Genomic DNA, 19,521 nt, shown 5'->3' on the forward strand with positions numbered 1-19,521 from the left:
TAAAGTTTTAAACCTTAAAGTTTAAACCTTAAAGTTTAAACCTTAAAGTTTAAACCTTAAAGTTTAAACCTTAAAGTTTAAACCTTAAAGTTTAAACCTTAAAGTTTAAACCTTAAAGTTTAAACCTTAAAGTTTAAACCTTAAAGTTTAAACCTTAAAGTTTAAACCTTAAAGTTTAAACCTTAAAGTTTAAACCTTAAAGTTTAAACCTTAAAGTTTAAACCTTAAAGTTTAAACCTTAAAGTTTAAACCTTAAAGTTTAAACCTTAAAGTTTAAACCTTAAAGTTTAAACCTTAAAGTTTAAACCTTAAAGTTTAAACCTTAAAGTTTAAACCTTAAAGTTTAAACCTTAAAGTTTAAACCTTAAAGTTTAAACCTTAAAGTTTAAACCTTAAAGTTTAAACCTTAAAGTTTAAACCTTAAAGTTTAAACCTTAAAGTTTAAACCTTAAAGTTTAAACCTTAAAGTTTAAACCTTAAAGTTTAAACCTTAAAGTTTAAACCTTAAAGTTTAAACCTTAAAGTTTAAACCTTAAAGTTTAAACCTTAAAGTTTAAACCTTAAAGTTTAAACCTTAAAGTTTAAACCTTAAAGTTTAAACCTTAAAGTTTAAACCTTAAAGTTTAAACTTAAGTTTAAACCTTAAAGTTTAACCTTAAAGTTTAAACCTTAAAGTTTAATACCTAAAGTTTAAACCTTAAAGTTTAAACCTTAAAGTTTAAACCTTAAAGTTTTAAACCTTAAAGTTTAAACCTTAAAGTTTAAACCTTAAGTTTAAACCTAAAGTTTAAACCTTAAAGTTTAAACCTTAAAGTTTAAACCTAAAGTTTAAACCTAAAGGTTTAAACCTTAAAGTTAAACCTTAAAGTTTAAACCTTAAAGTGAGGTTTTGGCACAGCCAGTACTATTCCTTAAAAAATAGTAAAGTACATTTATATTTTTTTCAGCATTTTTTGAAGGGTTTAAATGTGCACACTTGTTAAAACTACAAGATATTCACGTTAAGAAAGTTGTATGAACCTATACTCCAATTTTCTCACCACCATGAGGCTCACATTTTAGAACTGTAAACTTCAAGGGGCCATGTACAAATATATGTGGAACGTAACCTTCCTATCACCCGGCATCCCACATGAGGTCATTTTACTGCCACATGTTAGTTGTAGACTAGAAAACATTACAGGGGACAGCCAAAATGGGTGATTGCAGAAGCCAAAGTTCCCATGGAAGCATCTGATCCAAACAGTATTCTGGTAAAAAAAAAAAAAAGGTAGTGGCACAGGGTTAGCATGCCACTACTTGCATAATTACCTAACCCTGCAAGAAGACACCTCACAAAGACGTCAAACTGAAATAAGTGACCATCTCACAACCCAGTATTGTCCATATATACAACTCCAAGATGGGTGTAATTGACCTTATGAGTTGCTACCACACAAGTGGCAAAAAATGGAAATTGAGGGTACTAATTAAGGATCTTGCTATAGCCAATAGCTGGCTGTTGTACTGCAAAGACCAATGTGTGACACACAAAGAAGAGCATCATGCTTTTCTGCATGGAAGCTGCCAAAATGGTCTTGGGCCTCACATGGGCTTGTGAGGCTATAGAAGATTGGACTGCATTCAAGACTCCCGAGTCACCTTTCCCACGTGCTATCCGTTAACACTGCAAGGTTAACATGCAGCATGCTCTGCATTGATTGATTCTCTGCTGGTCTGGTTTGTGTAGAGTACTGGGAGTCTGCTTGGTGGGGCACCGACTCACCTTTATCAAGCTAGCCAAAATGAACTGCGCACCAGATTGGTATGGCTCCCCGTGTCATAACGCTAACCAGGAGGATGAGCATTAGCAGTCATACCAAGTCATCATCACCCAGCCATTGTCCCAAGGAAGAAGAACCTGGACCAGCTGCTGCTTTCCAGATCTCTAGACACTTGCTGGGGTTCAAACCATCATCCCTGAAACGAAACCAAAGAGCCATTCTAGTGCCATCATACACCGCAAGACCTCTAGAATGCTCCGTTGTAACTCCGTGACCACATTAATAGGTAAGGGTACTTACCCAAAGCAGCCAGCAGGTGGTTTTTCTTTTTCAAGCTCGCAGCAGGCAACAGTTCAACAATAAACACCCTATTCTGACTCATGGTGCTGATTTTCTACAAGTTTCCAAATTCATTCTAAGTCATCTAGTTTGATAGAGGAGTTCATTTTGATGAAAACAGTATATGGTTTGTTAGGGGTTGCAGCAAAAAACAGCTGAACTAGAAGCTAAAATATGAAGCCCCACCATGCAATGCATTCTGGGTTTTTTAAAGTCCATTTCTGATGTTCAGAACCGTGATAATACACATTTCTGGCACCTAGCAGGAGCTCAACAATGAAATCAGAAGCTGAGCTGTGATTTCTGTCTTCAAAACAGAGTTTGAAGACAAATAAAACAAAATAAAACTTGGTTAAAATATCAGACTTTTAAAACCAAATTCAAGCCCCTTCAGAGAAGCATTAAGATAAAACTCCATCATCCAACAGTTATCACTGAGATGACTTTTTAAAGCTGAGCTGAGTTCATTCCAATAACATGAGTTTATTGGAATGAACTCATGTTTATTCCAATAAACATGAATGAACATGAGTTCATCTGTTCCTTTTTACTCCTTAAAAAGTAAAAGGAGAGAAAATCTGTTTAAACATATTTACTTTTAAGGCCAATTCCTGGTGAGCCGAGCAGCATTGAGGCAAAACTCCTTCATTCAACAGAAACTCAGACGAGGTTTTAAAGCTCAGCTGATTTATTTAAAAGATTGAGCTAAAAAAGCAAATCAAAATGTAGTGAAACCTGGTTGAGGTAAGAGGCCACTGAAGTTAGGGTTAAGTCCCAGCGCGATAAGACGTTCCTAGCCAGACTTTGACTAGGTCGAAAAATGAACGGGAGTCTATGGCAGCTACATGAAAGGAATGGGCTAGGACCACCAAACATGGCGGGGACCTGCAGAGGGTTGGAGGGAGAATACGAATCAAGTTTGGTCAAATGAGCACTTCTTTTTGTACTTCACCAATTTTCCATTCTGTGCTCCACCCAGGTCCGTTTAACAGTTTCAGGACCTGACCAGCACCCCTCAGCATCATTTGCTTGAGAAAATAATGAGATTGGGAACCCTATTGGAACTTCTTCATCGTGCTTGAACAAAAAAACAAACAACAAAGAGAGCTGTCAGGATCTGCGGCTTCAGCAGTTCCTCTGGTGTTCCTTCTAGGTGGCGGTTCGAGAGCTCCGCCCGCGTATTCACACACCCTCTCCCACGGTGGTGTTTCGGCACACCTGTGGATCATCAGCGGGAGCATATTAGGAGCGGGTTCCCGGCACTTCGTCGCCAGAGTGTTGTCGCCTTTGGTGGACATCTGGTCCTGCGGATTCTCTAGGAAAGATATCCAGTCTGTTCGCACGCTTACCTGTCCTGTACCTTTCTGTGATTCCTAGGCTCCCTGTTGGTCCTGGACCACGCCATGCGAAGTACGGGATTTGCAGTCCATCCGCTGAGCTCCCTGGACGAGTTACGTCCCACACCTACCATGCTGTTCGATCACCACCGGTCCGCTTCCTGACAGAAGCTCCTGCAGTTACCACCATTGGTCTTTGGTAAATAAATCCTTTATCTGATCTCCTTGAATAGAATAATGAGGTCATTAAGGTTCTGGAGAACCGATCCACACCAGGAGGAGGTGATGAAGCCGTTTCATTCCAGGGTTTCGTGCCTGTGGCTCATCTAAAACCTGCAGGACAGGACAGGTTTAGTTAAGCAATCAGTGAGTTTTGTCCCTGATTCTCTTTTCTTTTCTTTATCTCCCTGCATTAAAATGCCACTGATTCATTTAGGTATGAATAGCATTATTATTTTAACATTATGATGTTAGAAAATGCCAACATAAATTTGAAAATGACCCATGCAGAGAATCTGTTTCTGAAGATCGCTGCTCTAGTTTGACAGAAAGGCCTTTAGTTGACCATTGCAGTGATGAGATGATTAGACAAATGGCTGGTAAAGAAACAAATGTACTGTACTTAATTCAACCATATTAGTGAGAAGGTACTTTACATACTTTACTGATTCATTTTAACTTAACTTGAAATGACTTTTACAATGTAAATTAACTTTAGTTTTGGGTATAATTAAATAAATGCATAATTTAGATCACACTCCATTTAAAACAAATATGTATTTACATCAAAAACATTCCTTTTGTCTGTTTTACATTTTATAAACTCTGTTATAATTTATCTTTTGATTTATGTTAAGCTGCCTTTGCACAGATAAACAAGAAAATGAGCCTTCAAAACAAAAGCATCACAACTCAAACAGGAAGTTAACCATAGATAAAACAAATTAAAAACATTATGGACTCACCACCTGTGGGAGGGGCCAAAGGGCTGCAGTGTGGAATGGGTGATGGCTGAGGGCGGGGGCCCTGGCGGTCCAATTCTCGCAGAGGCTGGGTCTTGGGACGTGGAATGTCGCCTCTCAGGTGGGGAAGGAGCCAGTGTGAGGTTGAGAGGTTCTGGCTAGAAACAGTCGGTCTCACCTCAACGCATGACTCCGGAAGCAGCTGATGGGTACCAGCAGTCCAAGCAGCATGCGGCTCGGGTGGTCGCTGAGGCAAAACTCGGGCGTGGGAGGAGTTTGGAGAGACCATGGAGAAAGACTTCTGCACGGCTTTGAGGTGATTCTGGTCCACCATCCAGCGTCTCATGGGGGGGGGAAGCAGTACGGCACCAACACTGTTTATAGTGGGGATGGTGTGCTGCTGACCTCTACTCGGGACATTGTGGGCCGGTGGGCAGAATACTTTGAAGACCTCCTCAATCCCACCAACATGCCTTCCATTGAAGAAGCTGAGCCTGGGGACTCTGGGTTGGGCTCTCCAATCTCTGGGGACGAGGTCGCCGAGGTGGTTAAGAAGCTCCTCGGTGGCAAGGCCCCGGGGGTGGATGAGATCCGCCCAGAGTTCCTTAAGGTTCTGGATGTTGTAGGGTTGTGTTGGCTGGTGCGACTCTGCAATATTGCATGGACATCGGGGGCAGTTCCCCTGGATTGGCAGACTGGGGTGGTGGTCCCCCTGTTCAAAAAGGGGGACCGGAGGGTGTGCTCTAATTATAGAGGGGTAACACTCTTAAGCCTCCCTGGCAAGGTCTATTCAGGGGTCCTGGAGAGGAGGGTCCGTTGGATAGTCGAACCTCGGATTCAGGAAGAGCAGTGTGGTTCTGGTTCTGGTCATGGAACACTGGACCAGCTCTACACCCTCGGCAGGGTCCTGGAGGGTGCATGGGAGTCCGCCCAACCAGCCTACATGTGTTTTGTGGACTTGGAGAAGGCGTTTGACCGTGTCCCTCGGGGAGCCATGTGGGGGTTCTCCGGGAGTATGGGGTACCGGGCCCTTTGATACGGGCTGTCAGGTCCCTGTATGACCGGTGTCAGAGTCTGGTCCACATTGCCGGCAGTAAGTCGGGCTCGTTTCCGGTGAGAGTTGGACTCCGCCAGGGCTGCCCTTTGTCACCGATTCTGTTCATCACTTTCATGGACAGAATCTCTAGAACAGCAAAGGTGTTGAGGGGATCCGATTTGGTGGCCTTAGGATTTCGTCTCTGCAGATGATGTGGTCCTATTGGTCTCTCAAATTGTGATCTACAACTTTCGCTGGAGTGGTTCACAGCTGAATGTGAAGGATCGGTGCCTCCAAATCTGAGGGTCTTGAGCCAGAAAAGGGTAGAGTGCCTTCTCCTTGTCCTGCCCCAAGAGGAGGAGTTCAAGTATCTCGGGATCTTGTTAACAAAAGAGGGAAGAAGGGAGCTGGAGATTGACAGGTGGATTGACGCAGCGTCTGCATTGAAGTGTGATGAACAGTGGTCAATGGTCCTGTTTTGTACATTTTTGTTCCCAAGAAAAAAAAAAAGGGTTTTATTGTTCAAACAAACTGAATTTGGTGGTACTCCTCAGCAAGGGAACTGGATATTGTTTGTCCTAATGGTGTAAAAATACTATCGGAGCAACTTGGTAATTATTTTACCAAGTTTTACCGATGGACCGAACTGTACCGGTCCATCGTGGTGAAGAGAGCTGAGCCAAAACGCGAAGCTCTCGATTTACCAGTCGCTCTAAGTTCCCACCCTCATCTATGGTCATGAGCTTTGGGTCATGACCGAAAGAACGAGATCGCGGATACAAGCGGCCGAAATAGGTTTTCTCCGTAGGGTGGCTGGGCTCTCCCTTAGAGAGAAGCTCAGTCATCCAGGAGGGACTCAGAGTAGAGCCGCTGCTCCTTCACATCGAGAGGAGCCAGTTGAGGGGCATCTGGTCAGGATGCCTCCTGGACGCCTCCCTGGTGAGGAGTTCATGTCCCAGTGGGAGGAGGCCCAGGGGAAGACCCAGGACACGCTGGAGGGACAATGTTTCTCGGCTGGCCTGGGAACGCCTTGGGATTCCCCTGAAGGAGCTGGAAGAAGTGGCTGGGGAGGGAAGTCTGTTGACCCCGCGACCCGACCCTGGATAAGTGAAAGAAGATGGATGGATGGATTATTAGTCATTTGCATATTATAGTTAACATTTTATCCACTTTTATTTTCCAGATACTGTATTTAATCTTGACCTGTCATGTTTATTTTGTATACATTTCTATAAAATTGAACAAAAAAGAGCAACATAAATTAATCTGCTGTCAGATTAACATTATAATATTGACTTAATTTATTAGATTAAAGTTGTTTATTTGAGCAAATGACAGGTATGATAACATGTTTTAGTTCAGAATGGTTTGGAAATATATATTTTGGGCTAATTATGCTTTAATCCATCTGCTCTTGCAGCAGCAGTTTTCTTTCTTTATTATGATCATCTTTAATTCCTCACAATCCTCAATAAAAGATGTTTGCTTGGCGTGAAAAACAGCATATACAGGTTATCCAGGATAGCATCAGTGAATCTGTGATTGATGTATTTGGTCTCCTGCAGAAATCTGCTGAAGCTCTTGATACTCTGAAGTGTGGATGGACTCAGCTGCAACTGCTGAGTCGGTTTGATCTGAACAGATGAAATCAGGATGAGCTGAAGGAGCTGAGCCTGGGTTTACCTCTGATCCTGATTCCTGAATCCTGGTTTGGTGAAACAGCCTTCAGGATTACTTTGAGTAAAGATAATGACAAAGTTAAGTTGGGTTCAAAATACCTCACATGGGTTTGATAAAAATGTTACTGTGACATATTGCATACACTACCATGTCCTAGTATTTTTTGAAGTATGACTTATTTGAGTGACAAGGTCGTCACAGTTTCAATGTAACAACAGATATCACTAGCGAGCAAAGAATGACGCAACAGGTAATGAACCTTGGCTTGGAAAGCTTCATCTAGCCATCGCTGGCTAAACGTCCACAGAGATTTCAGATGAGGTGCTCAAGTCCAGTCTTCCAGAGCTAGCGTCCTGCACCTGTTAGATGCATCCTTCCTCCAACAGTCTGGGATCAAATGGCTGAATTCCCTCATCAGCAGCCATTCAGCTCTGAACAGACCTGGCATTTCCACTTTCATTTGACTCAGGTGTGTTGGAGCAGGGCAGCATCTGAAGGTTGTAGGCCTTATGGTGCCCTCTGGTGGAGATCCAGATCAAATGAATATCTGATTCTGGGTGACTGAAGATCTTATGGAGGCAGTCGGAAGGTTAATACGGTTCCACTAGGTCAGGGGTCACCAACCTTTTTGAGCCTTGGAGCTACTTCACGGGTCCAGAGCAACACGAAGGGCTACTTATTTGATGCAGACATAAATTTTCTTGGCTCAGCCTTTATAACAATAATACATATACATATATATAATTACATGCAGTCTAATCATATTATTGTTAGGGACTGCTCACATAGTTATCAGTAAGGGCAGTTAGGGTTAACTGCTATTATGTGACCAGAAGTTCTTAGATTAGAGTTTGATGCCTTTTGGGTCTTTTCTGTGTGATTCTAAATTGCCCACAAGTGACTGAGAGTCTGGATTATTGCAGTAACACCTGCAGCTGTATGCAGTTGAAGCACTTTGAAATGCCTTGCTGCTGAAATGTGCTATATAAATAAAATTTGATTGATTGATATGAGTACCTTGAGATATTCCTTTGCATAAAAAAATTACTAAAAAAAGTTATTGTATGTTTTATTATCTAACCCTCTTTACTATTAACAAAATTGTGGAGAAAAACAAAATATTCTGCGTCAAAGCATCTTGTACGTAGCGCATCAGTGTGAGTCTGTGGGCGCAAAAGGCTCAATCTTATTGGTCACTCAGTTTACGTTTTGTTCATTTGGCGCTTTTTCTGTGAGCTAAAAATGAACAAGCTCCTCCCGTTGGACTAAAGTTCTGCCTGAGCTTCTTACTGTGCGCGGTTCTGATGGGTTGTTGGTTTATTAGCCTTTTTGTGGTTTCGCGAACTGAAAAGCTGACGGGTCGCCTGTTGGCTGACACCAGCAGATGCCGAAAAAAAAAAGTTAGACAGATCGGAGAGTAGCATAAAACTACGAGCACACCTGACCAGCACAAACCTAAACCATGATAAAGATCATTGAGCCTTTTAAAAAGTAAAAATCAAATATTAAAAACAGTTCTAAAAGGAACAGCAGCATGTGAATGGAATACAAAATCAGGTTGATGTGTTCGTGCTGTCTTGTCTCAAAGAGAAAAATCCCATTGCAGGATCATCTTAGACTGGTAGCCGATGGCGCTTTGAACATTTATGGACCGGCGGCGGCGCAGAGCTAAAGTGCGACACATGCCTCAACGCGGCCGTCACAGGGTCGAGTCCCGGCCTGTTGACCTTTGCCACACGTCTTCCCCGTCTCACAGCCCACTTTCCTGTCTGATCACTTGTAAATACAGGCCACTACAGAAAACCTAATAAGAAGAAAAGTCATGGAAAGGAGCCTTGAGCGTGTCAGCGAAACTGATTCACAGTTTCTATATTATGATGCAGTTTAATACACGTTCATGTTGTTCTATACAGAAAAGAAAAACAGCATAAAAACTGAGGTGAATTGCATCAAACAAATTAAAGTTCCATCAGCAGCAGCACCAACTTGTATCTTTCCACTTGTTCTTCTAATTAGACCCGGCTGCTTGGAGAGCCTTCAGTAAATCCACTAAGTCCAGTGACTGAATTTATTCAAATATCCATATTGAAGAGGATTCTGTGATTTGGGTTTTAATGCTTTTAGTCTCAAATATGCAATATTACGTTATGGAAGACGGCAATTTATTCATCACATGGGAAATTCAAGTATCCTGTAGCATCCATAAAGATTATGCATACAAATGATCAAGCGATCAAAATCTAAGTGTATGATTATCAGAGTGCAAAAAGTGACCTTTTCAGTGCAGACATACAAGGTAAGTGACTCCTGGGAACAAACACAGTGAATCCCGTCGTATGGAATAGAAGGCCATTATTAGCAGCGAGCTAATAACCCAACATCTGTTACAGACAGCAATGCTATGTGCAGCTGATTTTAGTAATAACCGTAATGTAAGGAAGCTTAATTTCCATTGGGAGTGGTTTTACCTTCTCCAGCAGTTGTCTGAGTTGTTTGGTTCGAGCGTCTCTGGAGCACACAGTCTGCTGTGGAGCCACCACCGTGCAAACACATCTTCCTTCAGAGTCCTGAGCCGAGCTGTAGACCTGCCATCCCTCCTCCGGGGGCGACGGACCCGCCTGAACAAAACAACCAACATCAGGGAAATCTGCCTCGATCTGCTACAAGCCACATGTCATTTCCCTTTTCATGAACAAAATTCAGACTGAAACTGAGCTAAAATGAATTAGTACTACAGAAATGTATTGGCATTTTCAACAACGCATAAAATCATGAATAAACTAAGGCAGGGTAAGTTGGAAACTGGTACATGAGACTTAACTGTTGAGTTGAATAAACTGAAAACAGTTTTTGTAAAGCAGGAGGAGGGTGTGAAATGTCTGCAGTGGGATTTCTTCCAACAACCTGCTGGCAGATGATCTCAGACAGAAACCAGGAAAGTTTAGAACAGGAAGAGAAGAAGAACCGACAGATGGAACATTGACAGGGGTTCTGTGGTGGCGCAGGGGTTGGGGAGGCCTTGGTCCTCTGCACAGCAGTCGCAGGTTTGAGTCCTGGTGGACTTTGCCGTGAGTCTTCCTTCTCTCTCTTTTCCTACTTTCCTGTCCTAGCACTTTCAAATAAAGGCCATTAGAGCCAAAAAACCTTTAGAAAAAAGATGGTAGCATTGACATCGTCCAGAGCAGCGAAACCAGCAGAAATCCAACAGACTGGAAGAACTGCAGGAAACAGGCCGTCACACGATCAGTGCAAAGGTTCAGAGGTAGATGTGCAGCTACAGAACCTACCAAGGTATTTTACTAAGAACAGATCTAGTCTTTCACTATTGTAATTTTTGATATTATATTACGAATAAAACATTTGCTCTAGTTTGTTATTTTACAGTCTAAAGAAGAACACAACTTAAACTATATTAAAGCATAAGACAACACCACACAGATTTTGGATTTAGAACTGTGGTCTGGAGCCGTTGTTCACGTACCTTAGGCAACGTTCACTCAGCAAGACCCAAATCAGCTTTACTGGCAAAATTCAACCCAGATCCAGTTTGAACGGCTGATTCCAATCTTTTCACCCCAATAAAATCCGATCAGTTCCTCGTCCATATGAGGAACTAAACTGTGTCTGAACGTTCCCCAACGTCTGCAGGATGAACGTCGCATTTTATCCGACATGAGTCAAAATTCTGCAGCAGAAGAATCCAGACAGAATCTAAACGTCTGAAAATGATAATAATAAAGTGATGAAAGCAGACTGAGTCAGTGAACGCATCACATCCCAACCACACCAGTTCTGGTTGGACTCCACATCCAAACAGAACCAGGTCAGAACCGGATCAGAACAGGATCAGAAGCTGCAGCCAAAGTAGGGTGTAAGTATTAGCTGTTAGCTTTCTATCAGCTTCCTTCGTCTGCTGACCATGCTGTCGCTCTCACCACTTTTAAATCCATCCAGAGACGGCGGCCATCTTTACTGCTACAAACAGAGCAATGCTGGGTGGCGGCCATCTTTACTGACGTAAACAGAGCGCAGGAGCTGGCGCTGAGGCCGCCAGCGTTCTGGAGGATGGTGGAGCTGATAATGTTGCCAATCTAACTGAAATTTCATTGTACATGAAAACATGCCAAGAGTGAATCCTAATAGGTGAGTCTCAGAATATCGTCAACATCCGTAGATTTAGATTTTCAGTTGAAATTATTTATTGAACCAGGAAAATGTCCAGAAGTTTCTGGCCTCTCTGGGTCTAAAGTGGGAGCCACAGTTTAGGTTTGACCCTGTGGGACAAAATGATCAAAATATCTTCCAAATCCCTCTTCTAGAAATGTGCTGCCCTCTGCTGGCTGGGTTGTTTAATTGAGTGAAATGGATCAGAAAACATATTTGATCAGAAGAATCAATAATCAAACCAAATTATGTCTAACAGAGAAACATCTTAAAGAACCAATGAAATAAAGACATTTTCCAGATTTCTGACCTAAGTGCCAATCAGCTTCTGGGTTTTTTTTTCTTTACTTTTCCTGGCCATCATCATTGGTTTCTCTTATTCTGGATCTTTTTATCTTGTGATAGATAAAGCAGTTCACAGTTGGCTGGATGTGTTAGAGAAGTGTTAAAACTCACTGTGAGGAGAATTTGTTCCGTCTCACTTGGATAAAATTAGAAACTGAAGATTTACTGTTTTGCATTTTGATCCAATAAAATGTCGTTTTTGGTGCAGCAGATTAATTTTCAGTTTGTTTTCTCGGATCAGTTGGAGTTTAAAATGTTTCCGCTTTTCTTTACAACCTGCTGAATGTTTTTATTTCTTCAGTAATGGAGGAATGCCAGCGTTCCTCAATAATTACATTTTCTGTTTTTATCTGTTTAATTATAAATAATTGCACCGAAACTTCATTTTATTAACATATTTCTCACTCAGACTGTTTTGGGTTCCTGATTTTTGAGGTTAAATTAAATGAGACAATAGCTAGAAAATAAAGCTATTGTCCCATATAGTCCCATATATATGGGACAATAGCTTGACAAAATCAAGCTATTGTCAAAATCAAAACTGTTGATTTTGTCAATTTTCAGATACTGAAAAATTCAAATATTTTGTGTATTTTCTCTGAGAACCAGAAACAAGAACAATGTCATGCTGAGAAAATGTGGGAGCTAAAAGACCAGAGAGCAAATCAAACAGCAGAACATGAAGAAAAACATTTCAGTTCTGAATTTCTGTTACCAGACTGAAGCGAGAGCCGATCAGCAGCAGCTGCAGAAAAACATTCAGCAGATTCTCCTCAGACTCCATCGCTGCTTCCCAAAAACATCCAGCACCGACGATCCGCCCAGAGAGCCGGCTCTACGCTCACCAGTTCACCCAGTATCCTTCGATGATGCAACGGCTGAAAGCAGCCGAGAGAAACCAGAACCCAAAGCTCAGAGAGGGGGAGGGGCTAACAGGCAGATCTGAGGAAGAGGAGGAAGAGGAAGATGAGCTGTCTGTCTGGTTCTTTCAGGGGTTTTTCTCTTAAATGTGAATTTTTTAACTTTTTCAATGATATTCAGAATTAAAATAATAAAATCCATAAAACAAATAAATTTGGAAAGTTTAGTGATGAACTGGCTTTGATTGATTATCTCCAGATTATTGATCATTTAGGCAAAACTATCAGGAAGTTAAAATCCTTCATCTGATCCCAACCAGAGATCAGATTCTGCTGCTCAGCTTCCCTGATAATCCAGATTATAATCTCACACAGAAAACCTCAATAATCAGATCCTTCAGAGGCCTGATCGGTTCTGATCAGTCCAGAGGTTCCTACTGAAACAGTCTGGTACCACAGTGCTGGTTCTGCTGGTAGAACGGGAGGATCCTTCAGTCCCAGTCTGTTCTATTCAGTGCATTTCTATAGCACCGAGTCATAACTAATCTTTGCTAACAAAACCATAAATGTCCTGAACTTGTTCAGCACTTTATCAAGTCCAGAGGACGCCAAGCTCTTGACCGGCTCTTGACCATGGTGAGGTCCTAAAAAAGGTGAGGTCCTAAAAAAATTATTTTCAATCCAGTCATGCAGATATTAAAATTGATCCCAGTTATCAATCAAAACATAAAGGTTAATTAATTATTCAAAATAGATTTAAAAAGTTTTTATCTAAGGAAACAGCAGCATCACTCCTGACCAGCAGGGGGCGACAGTGGACAGGAAAAACTCCACTTTTACAGGAAGAAACCAGAACCAGAACCGATGGGCGGTTTGAGAAAACTGAATAGATGAACTGATGATTATTTTTGATGTTCATAAAAGTAAAAAGTTAAAATCAGGAGAGGGAGAGCGATGAGGTGGTGGCAGCATCATGCCTGTTCAGCTGGAAGGAAAGTTTTAACCCTGGATGTTTTCAGTAATCTGGGACTTTCTAGATTAGGGTGAATCCTCGATGGCCCCACTGACCTCCTGTTGGCCCCCTACTGGCCCCCCTATTGGGCCCCTTGACACCCACCAGCAGGCCAGGCGGCTGTAGTGCCTTGCCCAAGGACACAATGAAACCAGCAGCACAGCAACTGCAGGTGAACTCCTCCCACCGCCGTTGACTTCCTGTCCGCTCCAATCATTCTCACTTCCAGTTCAGGCTTTCTCCCATTCACTCAGATTGTCTCTGGTAGATTTTCTACCAGCCAATCAGGGAACAGAAAGAGACGATGCTAATGATGGCGCGGTTAGTCTGCGGTGCTTTACAATCAGGAAGTGAAGGAAGCCATTCAGTCTGTGTCGGATTGATTCTTCTCTCTTTACAGTGGAAGATGGTGACTTACAGCGCAGACACCTTCCAGTTAGCTCCTTAGCATTGAGCTACCGCACTACAAGCATCACAAACTAAAACATCAACAGAGGCCATGCCTAAAGGAAGTAATTTGTTCTACGCTTTGCTTCATACAAGCGGTCTGGGCTTCCTGTTGAGAAACAAAGTCTGGTTTCTCTAACAAAGACAGACAATCACGGCAGCCATCTTGTTAGTCATTGCTTCCACCCTCAGAGCTGCTTGGTCTGTTTCAGGATACAGCTTTAAATACGTCCAAAGTGAATAAACGCAGCAGCCAGTTCATGACAGGATGAGGATCTCTGATTGGAAATAATATTTTCAATTATTTTGCTGCAGAGAAACACTTGAACTGTTTGAAACAAACGTTTTCACTGCAGCTTCTGCTGACTTCAGGACAAACTGAGCTAAAAATCCGGCAGCAGAAGAAGAGGAGCAGAGATCGCCTTTAAATAAATCATGTTCCTCTACGGGTTGTCATGGAAACAACATCTCCATCTGCAGCAGGCGCAGCATGGGAGTGTGCGTCAGATGGTTGTCAGCAAGATTCACACACACACTGAGTGTGTTGGACAGAGACCAACATTTCAGCCAGAGAAGAAGAAACAAGCTGTTCCCCATAAAATGAAAAAATGAAACTAAAATTAGTTCATATCAGATTTTTTATGACCAACTGGTGAAGAACATCTGAAGTCTCCATTCCAAACATTTTATCCTGGAACGGTGAACAGCATCAAAAAGCCTAAGTGAGGGCGTGCCATGGTGGTGTAGCGGTTAGCGCGACCCGTATTTGGAGGCCTTGAGTCCTCGACGCGACCGTCGCGGGTTCGACTCCCGGACCTGACGACATTTGCCGCATGTCTTCCCCCTTCTCCTTCCCCGTTTCCTGTCAGCCTGCTGTCATATGAGGGACACTAGAGCCACAAAAGACCCCCTGGAGGGGTAAAAAAAAAAAGCCTAAGTGAATCTGAAATCCATGTTTTCATCTTTGTCATTCGTTCTGTTTTCTAGAGAATCTGAACTAATTCCTGCTTTAAAGCTCCAGATGAAAACTAGATGTTTATGTTTCAGAACGCTAAGTTCCAGATCTCTGAAGTAACATTTGAATGTCATTGCATACAACATTTGTCTTGTTTTTAATTTCCGGTATTTCATGTTCACATGCTTCGATGTAAAACATTTTTTGATAACTTTCGACGACCCCAGACTGTGCTGAGTGATTCTGAAGTCTGCAGATGAAATGCAGAGAGTTAGGGTTAGAGTTCACTCAGATACAACATGGCGTTGATCCAAAATGGCTGACTTCATGTTGGGTAGGGACCGAGGCTGCAAGAGACTTTTGTAGATTTTGCTGAGATACAGACGTGTAACAAATTTCATGATCGTCTTTCAAAGAATGGCTTGGGGTTGAACTTTTAAAGGGGGCGCTGTGGAGGAATTAGGCCACGCCCACCAAATATTGGGCTGCATTGCGGTTGGACAACGATTCATCCTAATGAGTTTGGTGAAGCTCGGCTGAAACATGGTAGTTAGAGCCAAACGTATGATGATGGCGTTGATAAAAACAGGAGTTTCAGCGAACATTGTTTTTGCAGAATGTAACAGTAAAACTGCAGTACTCAGAAGACGCAGCAGATGGCAGCATAACAGCCTCTCCATTAACAACCATTGAACAAATTACCGTATTTTCCGCACTATAAGGCGCACCACATTATAAGGCGCACCTTCAATGAATGGCCTATTTTAAAACTTTTTTCATAGGGTTAGGGTTAGGGTAGGGTTAGGGTTATTCTATGCATTATAAGGTGCATAGAATAGAGGCTTAGACTTAGACTGACTTTATTGTCATTTTGCATGCACAGGGTGTATACAGAACGAAATTTTGTTGCATACGGCTCAGAACAATGTTTGAGGTTCCAATGTTATGAGGTTACAGTAGAGGCTGGGGTTACGTTATGCATCCATTAGATGGAGCTGCGCTAAAGGGAATGTCAACAAAACAGTCAGATAGGTCAGTCAAACTTTATTAATAGATTACAAACCAGCGTTGTGAAAACTCTGTTCATTCCCAAAATGAACAAACAGCTGTTTTATTATTTTCCCCGAGGTAAAGTAAGTGACGTGGTATTTTGGTGACACAGTTTATCTTTTAACAGCAAGGTGTAACATATAGTGGAGGGGAACTTTTCCTCGATTCAATAAACACGTAAAAAACTGTCTGATGCTGTTACGGTAAATCAAATCACAATATATATCCACTTCCGCTATAACCATTGATTGGTTCATGTTAAATTCTCTCGCTGCTGCTCTGTTCCCATGTTCTACTGCGTCACTGATCGCCTTGAGCTTAAACTCTGCGTCGTAAGCGTGTCTCTTAATAGGAGCCATTTTGGGGTCTTTACACAAAACCCAGCATGCACCGCGCGTTTCTTCTTCTACGGGGGAAAATGAAGTCGGCGGCTGCTTACTGTAGTTGCGAGACCTGTTGTGGCTCAATATTGGTCCATATATAAGGTGCACTGGATTATTGTAAGAGCGGAAATACTCTTTATGGAGTTGTTTTTTACTGAGGAAATCTGGCGCCGTAAAAGGTCAGTTTGACCTGAATAACTTGGAACTCCCTTCCCTTTTCTTGCTTGCAAAGCATAAAATTGGACCGAATTGTGATGGGAGGAAAGCTGTTTAGACCGATAAGAATAACATATGAGTGATGGAGTGGCTTGTTTTGCACTTTTGAAATGGAGCAGATGTTGGAGGTCAATAGGTCTGAATATTCCCAAAGAAACTCCAATACACACTCATTTGAAAGCTGATAGAATTCTTACGTAAGGACACACGTCAAAGTAATGTTATTGGTCAAAACTTACCAACTTACACCAATGAAAATGAGATTCTATAAAACAGACTGACTCTAAGAATGAGATGAGATTTTGGAAAGATTTTTGAGATTTGACTCTGTACTGTAAGATGATCTGTGGAACAGTGTAATAAATCTCCACCCACCGTGGCCTGCAGCTAAAGGACTCGTCTCTGAGTATTATTTCTTATCTACAATTATTGTTACAAAGGCTCGGGTGTTGATTACTTTGGACTGGGAGAGGGAGGTGCGCCACCCGGTGGCGAGTTCGTTATCGCACATTCAGCAGCTGCAGAGGCATTATAGCTCTGGGAGTGGAGACACGCAGCTGCTGCTTACGGTTTCGGTTGAGGTCGATGTGCGTTCTTGACTTACTACCACATCACCTCACCTCCACATCCATACATCTCCAACTCCAAGCCTACCTTCTGCTGCACATCTGTACTACTGCTGTAACAACCAAATAAAGAGAGATTCTCAAGCAGGAAATCCCCTCCTCAGTTTGTCCTGATTGACACACAGTGGCGAGTGTAAACATTCCACCAGCCTCAAGTTTAAAACGTAGAACCTTCGCTACAACTATAATTAAGAGTTTAAGACCTTTTTCGATCCTACATTATAAGGCGCACTGTCGGCTTTTGAGAAAATTGAAGGTTTTTAGGTGCGCCTTATAGTGCGGAAAATACAGTACGGTTTCATATTTCAACAAGCACCATCTGTGACTTGGGCGCCATGGCTACACCCACCACTGAAAACTCTTAGCGCTTTAAAGTAAGTGAGACCAGCTTGTTTTCCATCATCTGACACAAAATCGTCTAGATTAGGTCAAGGGGGTCAGAGATGCAGCTATCCAAGAAAAAAATAGTCACTTCCTACTAGTCAGACTATGATGACACTGGATCGTCAGGAATCCCACCAGGATCACTCATGCCAAGTTTGGTGCCAATTGACCTTTTTATGTAAAAGTTCTAACGTTTTGTTTGTTTGTCCTGACCAAAAATGAAGCAGATAGGTCAAAATCCCTAGGAGTTTTTTGAAATTCAAGGTGTGTAAACGTGAAAAAATGGCAAAATTTTCCCTTTGACCCAAAATGGCGCCTCCCTGTGCATTTTAGGGGGTACCTCACAGGGACTTTTTTTCTTGATTTGAGGGGATCTCCTGAGCTTCAGATCTCTACGACCAAAGGTTTATCCTATCTCACGCTGTGGAGCAGTTTGGCCACGCCCACTTGTGACTGAACTGAAATCTGAACATTTCTGGCTCGGGACAATTTTGGTTAAAGTTTGAGTTTTTTTAAGATGTTAAGGCATCCAGAAATAATAAGAGATCTTGTGATGAAGGCTTTTGCAGCGCTTTCGTTACACAACATAGAAAAGCATAAATTATTCAGGCTTGAAGGATAAAACAGATTTTAAAAATGGATACATGAAGTAAGCATCAGGATGACACGGTTTCACCTGACTTAGTCAGTAGAGCTTTAAACAATGCCACCATCTGCTGGTTGAGCTGGAGTAATACACACAACAAAACTTTCAGAGAGCAGGGAGTCATTTATTGCTGGACGCTCTGCATTGGTGTCCGTAGAGATACACGTGCTGCAGCTGGTATCTCTTGTTCTGGGTTTCCATGGGATGCATGACCCGGCTCCGGTCCACTGCCGTGTTGAAGCCCTGATCGCGTTGCATCCCGAACCGCAGGTAGTGTTCCGAGAAGTGGTGAGACATCACTTTGAAACCAGTCTGAAACAGGAAGGAGTGGGTTAAAGCCAACCCTGCATCTGTCCTTCTTCTCCCCTAAATCTATCAATTAAATGTTTCCAAAGCTTCAGATCATCTAATCAAATGCTAAACTCATCTCACCTGCATCTCATGAACTGTTGGTTTCTTGCTGCCGTATGTTTGGTTCCAGGTCCAATATAAAGGATGAGTCTTCCTCACCCTGAGAACCAAACATCATCTTCATCAGGATGAAGGTAACAGGCTTCATTAACGGAGAATTGACTGACTGACCCCAGCCCTAATCGGCACCGAACCCAAAGTACAAGCTGAGACAACAGCAGAGCAGTCTGTCCTTAACGTGGGCTCACAGTAATACTACTAGTAATACTGCTATGGTAGTACTACCTGTGTGAAAGGCTGGTCTCAGGACAGCAGCAGGTTTGGATTGTTTAGGAATGGCTGACTGTTATTAATATGTTATTAATTATTTACCTGAAAGTGCTGAAAAATTCAGGGTTGTTGAATCTCTCTGGCAGATCCGGATCGGTGCGGTAAAAGTCACAAGTTTGATTCTTCTGATCCTCCATGTCTGATTGCAGAGACAGTTCAGTTAGCAACAACAAAGGTGTTACCATGGAGACAGCAGGAACAGGCCCCGCCCCCTTCTGCTGGGATTTCCTTATAAGGTGGGAAGAATTTCTTTTTGTAGATTGTCTTCATTCAGAAATTACACAGCAGATGCTAAAAAAATATGGGTCAGAACCACCAGAACCAAGACGCATAAAGGCCAATCACCCCGTTTGAGGCTCAAGAGACAAAGACATGGAGAGACAGAGAGATAGAGAGAGAGATAGAGAGATAGAGAGATAGAGAGAGAGATAGAGAGATAGAGAGAAGCACAGGTAGTGAGGAAATGGACCTCAGGCCTCTCTCTCTGTCTGTCTCTCTCTGTCTCTTGCTCTCTGTCTCTCTCTCTCTCTGTGTCTCTCTGTCTCTCTCTGTCTCTCTTGCTCTCTCTCTCTCTC

The 19,521-nt window shown here is 42.3% G+C and overlaps 1 protein-coding gene across 1 annotated transcript; it reads right to left on the reverse strand.

Annotated features, from left to right (window-relative positions):
• Positions 1 to 18,308: 18,308 nt before the first annotated feature.
• Positions 18,309 to 19,309, reverse strand: pierce1 (piercer of microtubule wall 1). The gene is made up of 3 exons (XM_032578001.1): positions 18,989 to 19,309; positions 18,638 to 18,716; positions 18,309 to 18,517 (listed from the first exon to the last, which is right to left on the reverse strand). The coding sequence occupies exons 1-3, from the start codon at positions 19,129 to 19,131 to the stop codon at positions 18,326 to 18,328; spliced, it is 414 nt and encodes a 137-aa protein (XP_032433892.1). The 5' UTR covers positions 19,132 to 19,309; the 3' UTR covers positions 18,309 to 18,325.
• Positions 19,310 to 19,521: the final 212 nt, after the last annotated feature.

This window comes from Xiphophorus hellerii, chromosome 12 (genome assembly GCF_003331165.1).
Source record: "Xiphophorus hellerii strain 12219 chromosome 12, Xiphophorus_hellerii-4.1, whole genome shotgun sequence".
NCBI classification, from domain to species: Eukaryota; Metazoa; Chordata; class Actinopteri; order Cyprinodontiformes; family Poeciliidae; genus Xiphophorus; species Xiphophorus hellerii.

Coding starts and splice junctions, on each gene's coding strand:
- pierce1 (XM_032578001.1), bottom strand. CDS start 19,131: ATGGTAACACCTTTGTTGTTGCTAACTGAACTGTCTCTGCAATCAGAC. Junction 18,717..18,988: donor GAATTTTTCAGCACTTTCAG/GTAAATAATTAA, acceptor TTTGGTTCTCAG/GGTGAGGAAGACTCATCCTT. Junction 18,518..18,637: donor CAACAGTTCATGAGATGCAG/GTGAGATGAGTT, acceptor TTCCTGTTTCAG/ACTGGTTTCAAAGTGATGTC.